The sequence below is a fragment of the Callorhinchus milii genome, unplaced genomic scaffold (genome assembly GCF_018977255.1).
Source record: "Callorhinchus milii isolate IMCB2004 unplaced genomic scaffold, IMCB_Cmil_1.0 Scaffold6, whole genome shotgun sequence".
NCBI lineage: Eukaryota > Metazoa > Chordata > Chondrichthyes > Chimaeriformes > Callorhinchidae > Callorhinchus > Callorhinchus milii.
This window is the reverse complement of record NW_024704747.1, coordinates 10,801,959-10,815,258: the sequence shown is the minus strand read 5'-3', so window position 1 is coordinate 10,815,258 and position 13,300 is coordinate 10,801,959. Positions and strand designations below refer to the sequence as shown.

At 45.0% G+C, this 13,300-nt stretch overlaps 1 protein-coding gene across 4 annotated transcripts in view; it reads right to left on the bottom strand.

Moving 5' to 3' along the window:
• The window catches only part of osbpl11 (oxysterol binding protein-like 11), a 49,065-nt gene that overhangs the window by 24,184 nt on the left and 11,581 nt on the right, over window positions 1–13,300 (bottom strand). For 3 of the 4 annotated variants that reach the window (XM_042336130.1, XM_007909112.1, XM_007909114.1), the window contains exons 2-7: window positions 8,048–8,116; window positions 6,689–6,864; window positions 5,056–5,135; window positions 4,616–4,801; window positions 3,328–3,532; window positions 278–426 (exon numbers count right to left, since the gene is read on the bottom strand). In XM_042336130.1, coding sequence (XP_042192064.1) covers window positions 278–426; window positions 3,328–3,532; window positions 4,616–4,801; window positions 5,056–5,135; window positions 6,689–6,864; window positions 8,048–8,109 — 858 coding nt within the window. In that variant the 5' untranslated portion in view covers window positions 8,110–8,116. The remainder of the gene's footprint in view (window positions 1–277; window positions 427–3,327; window positions 3,533–4,615; window positions 4,802–5,055; window positions 5,136–6,688; window positions 6,865–8,047; window positions 8,117–13,300) is intronic. The other variant, XM_007909113.1, reaches the window with a different exon arrangement.

The window sequence follows — 13,300 nt, the reverse complement described above, 5'->3', positions numbered from 1 at the left end:
TCAAAAACATAATTGAAAGAAAATTTAAAGCTGTAAGCTCTTTTAAAAGAGAAAGTATGTTACCATTAGCTGTCAGTTTAACTGTGTTTTTCTTAACATTACTTAATAAGTGGAGTTTGTTTTTTTAAAACTAAAAATTGACACACTGTTCTGACTTCAGATTGGAAAGATGCAAAGTTATTTACTTAATGAAAAATCATTGTTAAAATATATCGATATGTCATTAACAAAAGTAACAAATTGGTACCAAGAAGTACCATGTTCCAAATGATCTTACCCGCATCAATTGGCAGGGTTCTGAATTTGGCTGTTCCTCTCGAACAGCTCCTGACTGATCTTGCTCATTTGAGAATTCCTGATGCCCATTTCCATTCTTAAGATGATCCGAAAGTGGTAATTTGGGTTCCAACCATTCAATAGTTGTCCCTGAAACAAATGGTAATTTATTTTCAAACTTTTTCATAATCAAACCTGGCAGAAGATTACTGCCATTGAAATCAGTAGTGTATCTCGGGCACAAAATGAAACATACAAAGGAAAAGCCTATGGTAGAAGTCTCAGGCAACGCCTATTGTCGTCAATAAAATATCAGGATTCTGACTGGACCAGTCATAGTGTATGCTTGTCAAACCTGCTGAAATCCAATAGTAGTAATCAGATACCAGTCTAGAAAGTCTAGTAATGATGTATGAAGTTTTTTGCAAAAACAAGTAACCATAAACATTTCTGATATTGTAAGCACGAATATAAAATAATCCAAAGTACAAATTGAATACAATTTGGGGAGGAGATGGAATATTTTTGCAGAATATCCTTACTGTCTATTAACCACTTTTGTTCATAAACTTCTTATCAATAATTAAATATTCCTTTAACCACATGACAAAAGTTGAGCTATACAATTTGCCTCACAAACAGTCCAGTTAATGTTTCACCAATCTCAGGTTGCTCCGATCCTGAACCAAGTAGATTTATTACCTAATAAATTATTAAAAATTCATCATTTTCAAAAAGGTTAAAATCATCTTATAAAGGGTGGTCTATAAAGTCAATCAGAAGATTAAAAAACTACTTTGGAATTTGTTCCTTTCTTCCCACCCCCCCCTTCTAATTTTAATATATTCCTCATTGGATCTTCTCTCTTACAGATTTCCTGTTCCCTAAGGGACTTGATAGATGATCTGTTAACAGGCCTCTGACACTTGAGCTAGACCACCTACTCCCTTGACCCCATCCCTACCCCTCTCCTTACCTCCCAGCTCCACCTCCTTGATCCTCTACTCACGGACATCATAAAACTCTCCTTGTCCACTGGTACTGTTCCCAATCCGTTAAAAAATGCCGTCATTCCTCCTATCCTTTTAAAAAAAAAACTCTCCCTGGACCCATCTCTACTCCCAAACTACCACCCCATCTCCAATCTCCCTATCCTCTCCAAGGTCCTGCAACGAGTTGTTGCTTCTCAGCTTCGCTCCTTCCTCTACCGCCACTCCCTTCAAGAACACCTTCAATCAGGTTTCCCTGCTGCCCACAGCACAGAAACAGCCCAGGTCAAAGTGACAAATGACATTTTGTCCATCTGCAAACAGGGCTCCCTCTGCCTCCTCATTCTCCTTGACCTCTCTGCTGCCTTTGACACCGTCGACTACTTTATCCTCATCCACTGCCTCTCCTCTCACCTCAACCTTTATGTCTTTGTCCTTGACTGGTTCAGATCGTACCTCTCACACCACCTCACCGCACAAACGGCTTCTCCTATAGCTCCCGCACCATATCGTGCGGCATTCTTCAGGGCTCTGTCTTTGGTTCCCTCCTCTTCAATATCTATATGCTCCCTCTTGGTGACATCATCTGCAGACATGGGGTCAACTTCCACATGTATGCGGATGACACTCAACTGTACCTCTCTGCCTCCACCCTCGACTTCAGGACCACTGCTGTCCTGACAGAATGTCTGTCAGTCATCAAGTCCTGGATGAGAGCTAACTTTCTTCAGTTGAACGTCAACAAGACCGAGGCTCTCCTGAATGGCTCCTGTCAGCACCTCCACACTTCAGGCACTAACAGCATCACCATCCATAGTTGCACACATGGCAGTCCGGAACCTTGGGGTCTTGTTTGACCCTCAACTTTCTACCCCACATCTGAGCCGTGACCCGCTCTGCCTTCCCCCACCTCCCCAACATCGCCCGGCTCCGCCAGTCTCACACCACAGGCCACTGAAACTCTCATACAGGCTTTCATTACACCCTCGCCCGACTCCACTAGTTCCCATCACACAGAGCATACAGTTCAAGATCGTGGTCCTCACCTTCAAAGCCCTCCATGGTCTTGCTCCACCTTACCTCTGTGACCTCCTAACCCCCTACCATCCTGCTCGCTCCCTCCGCCCAGTGGGCTCCGGCCTGCTTCACATACCCCGCCTTGCTCACCACACTTATTGGTGGGTAAACCTTCTTCCATTCTGCCCCCACCCTCTGGAACTCCATCCCACAGTCCCTCCGCCTCGCCCTCTCCCTCGCCACATTCAAGACCCACCTCAATACCCTCCTCTTCGATCGCGCTTTCAATCGCCCTGCTTCCCCCGCTCTCCCCCTTCTCCTCCCCCCTTCCTTCAGCTCAGGTCCGAAACTCTGTCTGTCCAGTCCCTTGGGATATCCTCCGGAAGCAGCGGTATGGGGGGGGGGGGGGGGGGGGGGGCTGTTTAGCATGTTTGTAATAGAGAAGAGCATTTGTGGCAAAGGGTGGGCCAGGGCGGAGGGGGGAGCAAGGCAGGGGGCAGCCGCGGGTGGGGGTCAACGGGTGGTGGCAGCGCGGGGGAAACTGGGGGGGGGGGGGAGGAGGAGGGCGCAGCGGAGTGGGGGAGCCATGGCAGAGGGAGCTGCGTGCCCCTCTCCCAATGTGGAAACAATCATTCAGACAGTTAATTGTTGCCATTGTGGTGGCTTTCAACATCAGCTTACGCTGCTCCTGAAGTGTAAAATCAGAACTCTACATGTGCCAGCTTCTCGCTCCACTGAAACAATGTTATCTCAGAATAATCACTCAATAAAATAAAAATAATAATAATTCTTGCATTTGATATTGCGCTTGATCGTGTCGTTGAGACATCTCAAAGCACTTCACAAGATATACTGTCAAGTGGAGTGTGTGTTTTTTGGGCGAAACACGGCAGCCACACTAACAGCAATTTGGAGATTGCTGTTCTGTTCACTTACCGCAGTGTAGTTGTGAATAATCAAAAGTGATATTCCAATCCTAACAAAGTTTCTTTCTTCCCCTCTCGTTAAGCAGTTAAAACATTGTTATCTTCTTCATATTTCTCACCTGAAGAATAAGAACCTCTCCAATGGGCTGCTTGCTGGAGCTGCAGAATGTGGAAGCAATCATTCAGACAGTTCATTGTTGCCATTGTGGTGGCTTTCAACATGAGCAAGTCTTGATCCAGTGCAGATATCTGATCTCCAGAGGAAGGAAGTGCTTCAATGATTCGCACTAGGTTCTTGTGCTGGCCTTCAGCCTGGTTCATCATCTAATCAGTGAAATGTGGTGTTTAAAGCACAAAATACATTTATTTGCGAATTTTCAAAATGTAGATCACTTTTTTTAAATAGAATTGTAACCAAAACTTTACCACAATCTTTAATCACTTAAATACTAGGTCTTACCACGTGAGGAATTTAATTCACATTCAGAAAATATTGCTCTAGTGTTTAAATTGGTCTCTCCTTCATTACTCAAGATTTTTGCATCATTGCCTAAAACCCCTACACATCAACTGCAGGCTTGATAATTCTAATTTTCTCTGGTCACCATAGTGGCACAGACTCAGTGAGTTTAATGACCTCCTGTGCATAAATATCTGTTTCTATCACATTATTTTCTGTATGTTTTTTTAAATTGTCATTTTAAACAGAAGACTTGAAAATGAGCCATGCAGTTCTATTCACTTCACAAGATCAGTTCGGAAGAAAGAAGCCTTTGACTCCATTTCAATCACATCTTCCCAAATACTCACTACCATCTTCCCAGATTCCACCTTCCCAGAGACTCACTTCGCCTATACTCAGTGTCTGGGCCTCAACCTTTCTAGTAACCTGTTCTGAAGGTTTACATATTTTCTGCATTAAATACCTTTTGAACAATTTGGATTGAATACAACTAATCTTTAAAAGCAACAAAATTATAACGTGGTTTCCCAGTTCCAACAAATTATAACCACATTATAAAGGATCAGTGAAACAAAATGGCTGCTGGTCCCACTTCCGGGTACGCTGCTGACATCACTTCCTTTACCAAGTGACACCCAACAGCATTTTCTGTGCATGGTATCTGGCAAGATGGTAGTGTGCAAGAAATGACACCAGCAGCACTTCTTATGCATATGGAGTAAATGAAGTCAACGGCAACCTGACAACCTAGAAAGTATCCATTTATTAGGCAACAGAAGTTGACTAGTCAGCCTGGAAGATGGGTGTAAGTGTGTAGCTCACAGTACACTCACGCTACAAGTGAACCAATGCTCAACTGCGCTGTGTCCTGATGGAGTTGCCCTATTCCAAGAGAGTTTCCAGAACAAAACATGCAAGCATATTAGGAAGAAGGTAATACCAACCTCTCGAACTTCCACCAAGTGGTCTGGCTGTAAGGTGTGAGATCGCTTTGACAAAGCTAGTCCTTTGTGATGAGTCACACCAAAGAAGGCAGCAGCGTTCTGGCTCGCTCTTCTCTGTAAACTTGGAGAACAGCTGCTTCCCTGAGAAGCCAGGGAAAAACTTCGAGATTTCAAGGGTGGATTATTCTGGATTAAAATAGGATGTGAATAATTGTCTACAAAAACATCTGGTGGAGGTTGTTGGCTCATCAAAACTACAGACCATCATGGGCAAAACTTTTATTTGTGATTTTTTTTTGCAGTTACAAAAACCTCATTCATAAAACAATTTTAAAAAATGACAAATTATGCAATTGCAGTTACTATAAATGTACTTTACAATTTACTCTGTATCATACGGTGTTGAAATATAGGAATTATAGAAAACCTTGCCATCTTACCTTGCCAATGGCTTCTGTGTGGTGTTGAGCACAAATCTGAAGTCTGCTAACCCAGTGCTGACGCTCTTTTGCATCAGTGGCTAGAATGAAAAAGTTTTATTTTAACTGAGTAATTGCAGAAACCCTAGTTTATCATTCAACAACAACAAAATTACATTTATAGAGCACCTTTCGTGTCAGGAGGACATCCTAAAGCGCTGAACAGTCAGGTGTCGGGGCCTGAGCATGGGGAGGAGTGGTGTAGGGGTGAAGGAAGGCAGAGAGGTGGGAGAGCAACCAAAGGCACGATCGACAAGAAAGGTCTTGAGACCGGCCTTCAAGGAGGTAAGGGAGGAAGTGAGGCGAAGGGACCGTGGGATGGAGTTCCACAGTGTGAGGGCAGAGAGGCTGGAGCAGGCTGGAGCCCACTGAACGGAGGGAGCGGGCAGGTTGGTAGGGAGTCAGCAGGTCAGAGAGGGAGAGGTAAGAGGGTGCAAGGCCATGGATGGCCTTAAAGGTGAGGACGAGGATCTTGAACTCGATCCTCTGGGGGACGGGGAGCCAGTGGATTCGGGCGAAGGTGGGAGTGAATGGGGTCAGAGCCTGGTGCGCGATAGTACACGTGCTGCAGAGTTTTGGATGATCTGCAGCTTGTAAAGGGAAGAGTTGGGAAGGCCGATGAGGAGGGAGTTCCCATAATCGAGCCTTGATGTGACGAATGCGTGGGTGAGGGTTTCGGCAGCCTGAGGGGTGAGGCAGTGGCGGGGTCTGGCAATGTTGCAGAGGTGGTAGTAGGCAGTGCCGGTCATGGTGTGGATGTGGGGAAAGAAAAGATAGTTCAGCGTCAAACAAGACACCCAGGATCCTGCCTTGCCTTAGGGAGGTTGAGTGTGCAGCCAAGGATGCTGATGCTACCAGCGTCCGAGGTGCGGAGGCGTTGGCGCGAGCCAATCAGGAGGTCTTGCTGACGTTGAGTTGGAGAAAGTTGTCCCTCGTCCAGGACTTGACGTCGGACAGGTAGTCGGTCAGGACGCCAGTAGACCTGGAGTTCAGGGTGGAGGCAGAGAGGTACAGTTGGGTGTCATCTGCATACATGTGGAAATTTACCCCATGTCTGCGGAGGATATCACCAAGGGGGAGCATGGAGAGAGTGAAGAGGAGGGGACCGAGGACAGAGCCCTGAGGAACGCCCCACGAGAAGGTTCGGGGGCTGGAGGAGAAGCCGTTTGCTGCGACGAAGTGGAGGCGGTGTGAAAGGTAGGACCTGAACCATTCAAATAGACCTATCTAAGACAGAATTCTAGGAGGGTGGGTGACAAATTATATCAGCATGATTTGATGATATAGATAATAATCATAGAGAAAAACAATTCTGTCTAAAGCTGTTTCAGGATGTATCCAACTCTATTAAAGCATATTTCAAGATGAGTGATTTTGTAATTTTGTGAACAGAAGCTACAAAAAAATCTTTTGTTAGCCAGATTCAGTGATTATGCTTCACCAAAATACAGTAATACTGTTAAGTCAGTAAATACAATTAGGATAACACTGCATTAATATGTATATTCAGACCAAGGAAGAACATGCAGATGTAAATTTTTGTCTCAACTTTTTTCTGTAAAAGTTAAGGATGGAACTATGAACAATTCTGTACCTCGTAGTTTATACTGCTCACCGCTGGCTGCATTGACTGTAAAAGTATGCGAGTCCTCATCACTTGGAGAAATGACAGCACCCGCAAGCTGCAAAGTACCTCGTGGTTTCTGACCTCTGGATTGCTCATTGACAAAATATTCTAATAATCCATCTTCATTATTTAAAACAAAGAATCTAGAGCAAAAAAAAGATCACCACAAAGAACACTTCTTTTCTTTGTTCATCAAATGCTTAGATACATTAACTCAACATGATGCAGCTTCCTCATCTTGTACAGAATGTTTTTATCAAAATGAGAATGTGGGGGGGGGGGGGGCAAGTCTATGGGATCATTCAATGGAAATTTAGGGGGAAAAAAAGGAAGCTCAGAGGAGCAAGGAGCATAGAAGTACACAGGAAGCTGGTTAAGCTGGACACATTAGAGTCAGCCATTTTGTCTGGCTCAATAGGCATCCGAGGTTGCCTGAAATACCATTCACGCCCAGCAGAGGAGCCCAGCCGACTCCATATGATACATAATAATGTTGTTTCACTTAAAGCAATGTTAATTGACCAAACAGGATACCAAATATTTTAACCAAGGAGTTAAAGTTAAAATCCTGTATTCTTTCAGAATTCAGTAAAATACTGAAACCTTTGTTTGGCTGCAAAATACCTTCCCACCCAGCAGGGGATCAGCAGCCCCTCCTCACTCCCAGTGTTGTTCCCATTGGACAGGAAGGAGACCAATTAATGGCGGCGCTGAGGTGATTGACATATTTGGAACAACTTGTGAATGTTTGGGCTCCACCCATTCACAAGTGGCTCTGCAATTTGACTCCTGCACATTCGGAAGTGACCAGCACGGCATTTTACTTGGATTAACCGGATCAATTGACAGATTTAAGACAGATAAGAATACAAATAAATCGGACCAGGCGTTTTGTTTGATTTACCTGTCGTCCGCCTAAAGCGGATTCCACTGTATTAATAAATAGGTAACAGAAAATGTGCACTGGAGGAGGGGGAGAGTGAAAGGAGAGTGAAGGCCAGAGAAAAAGAAAGGAACAACAATCAGATGATAATTTTTTGAGGTTCGCAAAGGACGTGAATCAGCCTCTGCGGACATCGGAGCAGATTTGACAAACTAGGACAAACGACAGACAGACGTAACTGGGTTTTCAAAGCATTTGTGAAATTCATCATTACATCAATTAAACAACTTAATTTATACAACACCTTTCACATAGGATAGGGTAGGGGAGGCATACTCAAAGAGCAAGACAAAAAGAAACAAATGGTATACCTGAACAAGTAGAGGCTTGATTGAGAAAGAACACAGCTATAAAATTTGAGAAATTTTACATATTTAACTTACCGATATTGCCAGCCAGTAACCAGGTTAGTATATTTCATCAAGTATCCGCATACGTTCTCCATATGATCACTATAAAAGAAACAAACAATGAAAGATAATCCCAAAACTCAAAAAGAACAAATAATCTTACTGTACTAAGAGTACACATTCCACAGACACTTGAGGTAGGTGAAAAGAAAAAAGATTAGTCGCATGGCAACTGCTAGTTTGTACAAAAAGGCCAACTTAATATTTCATCCATCCTGATTCAAATACATGCATTTCAAATTTAACATCTATATTGCACTTTTTCTCAGAAAAAAATTAGTAACTGAAATTCATATTAAAAACTATCTAGTAGTAAACTATTTTACAGAAATCAATAATTCATGAAATTAATAGTCTAATCTATCTTGAAATATTGTCCTCATTCTTTATCCTTCTGCATACAATATGTATATTGTATATGCATCAATAAATAGCTGAAAACTACAGAAAATTGTACCTTTAAGAGCCAAGAGCACAGTAGCCTTGCAGGAGCCACAGAAATCACCTTGATATCCTCCTGTTCACAAGTACAAATCAATCAGTTCTCTTTGACTGAGGCAACTTGTTGATTCATGACCTAATGATTTTACACAAGTTGATGAGGCAGTTTAGAGCGCTTACTTAGATTTAGCTCTGAAGGCTCACTCCTGGCATTTAGAGGCTATGAGTAACACATATGTATGGTTTCTGATGTCTGATATGAAGTGCAGACTCTCATTCATGGGGAGTTTTGCCAGGCACAGGCTGTTCATGGAGTTTAACCAGCTAGAATCACACAGCTTGCTTCCTGCTGCTTGTTTAGCTATGTTCATCTGTCAATCCTAGCTTTAATTTGCAAGATCATCTTCAGATAAGTGGAAAGAAGCATAGCCTAGTCTGTTCCTCCAAGTACTGCTCATGAGCCAGTTAGGCTGGTTCATCACCAACAGTGCCTGAGAATACCAGTCCTGCCTGGAACAGACTACCAAGACGTTCTGCAGTGTAAAGTATTAAGAAAATGTAAACATAAAGCCCTGATGTTTTATATCACTGCAATTGAGGCTATAAGGGGTTAATTTTACATAAATAGTTTTGTTGTTTTACTGAAAACCCTTTATCAAAGGGCTACATTCAAAAATTTGAGAGAGAGAGTAATAAACTGGGTCGAAAAAGTGCGGATGTGTTTGCCACAAATTGCAGGGAGATTTGTGCATTTTGCGGAAAATTGTAGGGGGTTGATTGCTGCTATTGAGGTACATTTTACTGCCAGCCTACTTTTTTTAAAGCTTATTAATAATAATAATTAATAAAAACCAAACATGAGAAAACACATATTAGATTGTTGCAAAAAATATATTAAATGCTTCTTTAGCAAAAACTTGGTGGCTTTTTCTTGAAGGGGGTGGGGGGGACACCAGCGAGGCTACAGGAGCTCTCAGGGCCCAGCACCGCATACAAACCCAGACACGGCTGGGGCAGGGCCCCTGGCTTACACGCAAGCGAGGCCGAGTGGGGCTCGAGGGCAGCACCGACATGGGGCCCGATTCCCCAAACGGTGTCCAGATCCAACTTGGGGACCGAGGTCCACCTACCTGAGCCTGAGCTGCACAAAGCCAACGTGGGATTCGCCGCCTTGACCATCACTGACTCTCCTGATCAACATCCAACCAGAGACTGGCTGCCACGTGATGTCACATCCGCCCGCCACCTTTGAATCTCTGGACTCACTGACCCGAGCTGCTTCCCCATAATGCTCCCACCCCTGTCCCCTATCCTCCATTACTCCCGCTCGGTCCTCTTCTCTCTCCGCCCTCCCTGACTCCTATCTCTGCTCGACTGTCCCACAGCCTCCCTCTGCTCCAGCCTGCGATTCCTCTGTCGGGCCCACCGTGGCAGACGCCACTGGTTGTCCAACAGCAGTCACTGTGACTGCCCTATTCCCCATTCTCACTGCAAGGCCCATTGGTCACTGACAACAGGGGCCAACCTCTCCTCCCTGATCCACATCACTACCCTCCCCGTCAGTCTTCCCCCTCCCCCAAAACATTCTGCCACCAACTGTCTCCTTCGCATCAGCCTACAAAATGTGGGCTCCCTCTCCAAACAAAACACTCACTATCCATGACCTCATTGTCAAAACCCCTGCCCTCCACCCTTCCTAACCCCGACCCCCAGCTTGGATCTGAAACTCTGTCTGTCCAGCGCCTTGGGCGTCCTCCCGACGTGAAAGGCGCTTTACAAATGTAATTTTGTTGTTGTGGTTGACAAAAACATCAACATTCTCACCCTCACTGAAAATCTGGATCACTGTAGGCAACACATTCCGCCTGATAAAGGCCACACCACCCGGCTACACCTTCCATCATACCCCACGACCTAACCGCCATAGTGGCAGTGTGGCTCTCATCTCCCGGTCCCCACTTGGCCTATCCCCTTACTCCTCTGGAAGCTTCACCTCCTTTGAGCACCTTACCCTTCCAACCTTTCCCTCAAAATTCTCCTTATCTCTCGCCCGCCCAAGCCCTCTCCCACCTTCATCCTCGACATCTCCACCCTCCTATCATAGAATCATACAGCACAAAAAGAGGCCATTCGGCCCATCGAGTCTGTGTCGGCTCTTTGAGAAGAGCAATGTAATGTCAATCCCACTCCCCAGCCCTTTCCCCATAACCCTGCAAACCCATCCTCCTCAAATACCCGTCCACCGCGTTTTTAAAAGTAGTTATTGAATCGGCCTCCACCACCCTTTCAGGCAATCTGTTCCAGATTCGAACAACTCGCTGCGTGAAAAAAATTCTTCTCACCTCCCCTCTGCTTCATTTAGATACTATTTTAAATCTGTGACCTCGAGTCACCGACAAACCCACCAGTGGAAACAGTTTTTCCCTTTCTAACCTATCAAATCTCCTCACGATTTTGAGGTCTCCTCGTAATCTTCTCTGCTTCAATGAGAATAATCCCAGCCTCACTAGCCTTTCCTCATAATCAAGGTCCCTCATTCCTGGTACCATCCTCGTAAATCTCCTCTGCACCGTTTCCAATGCCTTAACATCCTTCCTATAGTGTGGTGCCCAGAACTGGGCGCAGTAGTCTAACTGAGGCCTAACCAGTGTTTTATACAGGTTAATCATAACCTCCTGACTCTTGTACTCTATGCCCCTATTTATAAAGCCTTTTATCCCATATGCCCTTTTTACAGCTTTATCTTCCTGTCCTGCCACCTTCAAGGATTCATTTACCTGAACCCCCAGGTCTCTCTGTTCTTTTACCCCCCCTTAAGATTGTATTACCAGCCTATATTGCCTCCCCTCATTCTTTCTACCAAAATGCATTACCTCGTATTTCTCCACATTGAAATTCATCTGCCATGTGTCTGCCCATTTTACCATTCTGTCTTCCTGCTACTATCTGTCTCATTGTTTACCACCCTACTTAACTTGCTCTACCCAAGTCTGGATTATTTATGTATATTAAGAAGAGCAGTGGTCCTAATACCGATCCTTGGGGGACACCACTGTACACTTCCCTCCAGTCAGAAAAGCAGCCGTTCACCACAACTCTCTGCTCTCTGTCTCCCAGCCAGTTCTGGATCCATGCTGCCACTGTCCCTTTTATACCATGGGCTTCTATCTTTCTTACAAGTCTTTCATGTGGCACTTTGTCAAATGCCTTTTGAAAGTCCGTATAAACTACATCAACTGCACTACCATTATCCACCCTCTCCATTACCTCATCGAAAAATTCTAATAGATTCGTTAGACAAGATGTGCCTTTAACAAATCTGTGCTGACTGTCCCTAATTAACCCATATTTTTCTAAGTGAAGATTTATTCTGTCCCGGATTATAGTCTCCAGAAGTTTCCCCACTACTGATGTTAGGCTGACTGGCTTGTGGTTCCCAGGTTTGTCCTTCTGTCCCTTTTTGTACAGGGGAGTAACATTGGCCACTCTCCAGTCCTCTGGCACCACTCCTGTGTCCAACGAAGATTGAAAAATTGTAGCCAAAGCCTCCGCTATTTGTACCTGTGCCTCCCATAGTAACCTTGGCTGCATCCCGTCCGGACCGGGAAACTTATCTACCTTCAGCCCAGTCAACCTTTTCAGTACCTCCTCTCTGTTTATACTTATCCTATCCATTTCCTCTACCCTCTCCTCCGATACTGCGGCATTTGGTGCTTCCACTTCTTTTGTGAAGACAGATGCAAACTACTCATTTGGTACATCAGCCATGCCCTCTGCCTCCACACTAAGATTTCCGCCTTGGTCCTTAATTGGTCCCACCCTACCTTAGACTAACTTTTTTTCTTGATGTATTTGTAAAATATTTTAAAATTCCCTTTAATGTTACCCACTATCTTCCCAGTCCCTCTGCTCCGAACGCCTCCTCATCCTAGGCAAATTAAACCTTCACTTCACCCCCTCCTGCTCTACCTCTGCTGACTTCTCCTCCCTTATCTCCTCCCTCAACCTCTCCTTCCACATCCACTTTGCCACCCACGTTTGTGGTCACCCCCTTGTAATAACTCAGGGCCTCAGACCCCACTCATCATCGACAAAGTGATCTCGGACCATCACTTCATCTAACTTAACTCCTCAATCCCTCTCCCACCGCCACCCAACCCCATCTCCTACCACCCCTGGAAAGAAATCCCAACACCCTCCCTCTCAGCTGCCTTGGGAGTCACATGAACTCCTTCCCCCTCTGGGCTTCCTCCCGCAATGACCTGGCCTCCTCGGTCACTCTTCTCCACAGCTCCCTCTCCTTCACTCTCGATTTCCTTGCTTCCCTCTCTTCCTGAACCGTCTCCTATTCACATCAGTCACAATGGTACACCAGCCACCTCCGCTCCCTTAAAGCACAGGTGACCAGTCAACCAGTCATCCACCGCCTCGCCTCTCACCTCAACCTTCAAGGCTCTGTCCTTGACTGGTTCAGATCGTACCTCTCACACCACCTCTACTTCATCTCCACAAACGGTTTCTCCTCTAGCTCCTGCACCGTATAGTGCAGCGTTTCTCAGGGCTCTGTCTTTGGTACCCTCCTCTTCAACATCTATATGCTCCCTCTTGGTGACATCATCCACAGGCATAAGGTCAACTTCCACATGTATGCGATGTACCTCTCTGTCTCCACCCTTGACTCCAGGACCACTGCTGTCCTGACTGAATGTCTGTCAGGCATCAAGTCCTGGATAAGAGTTAATTTTCTTTAGTTGAACGTCAACAAGAACCGAGGCTTTCCTGATT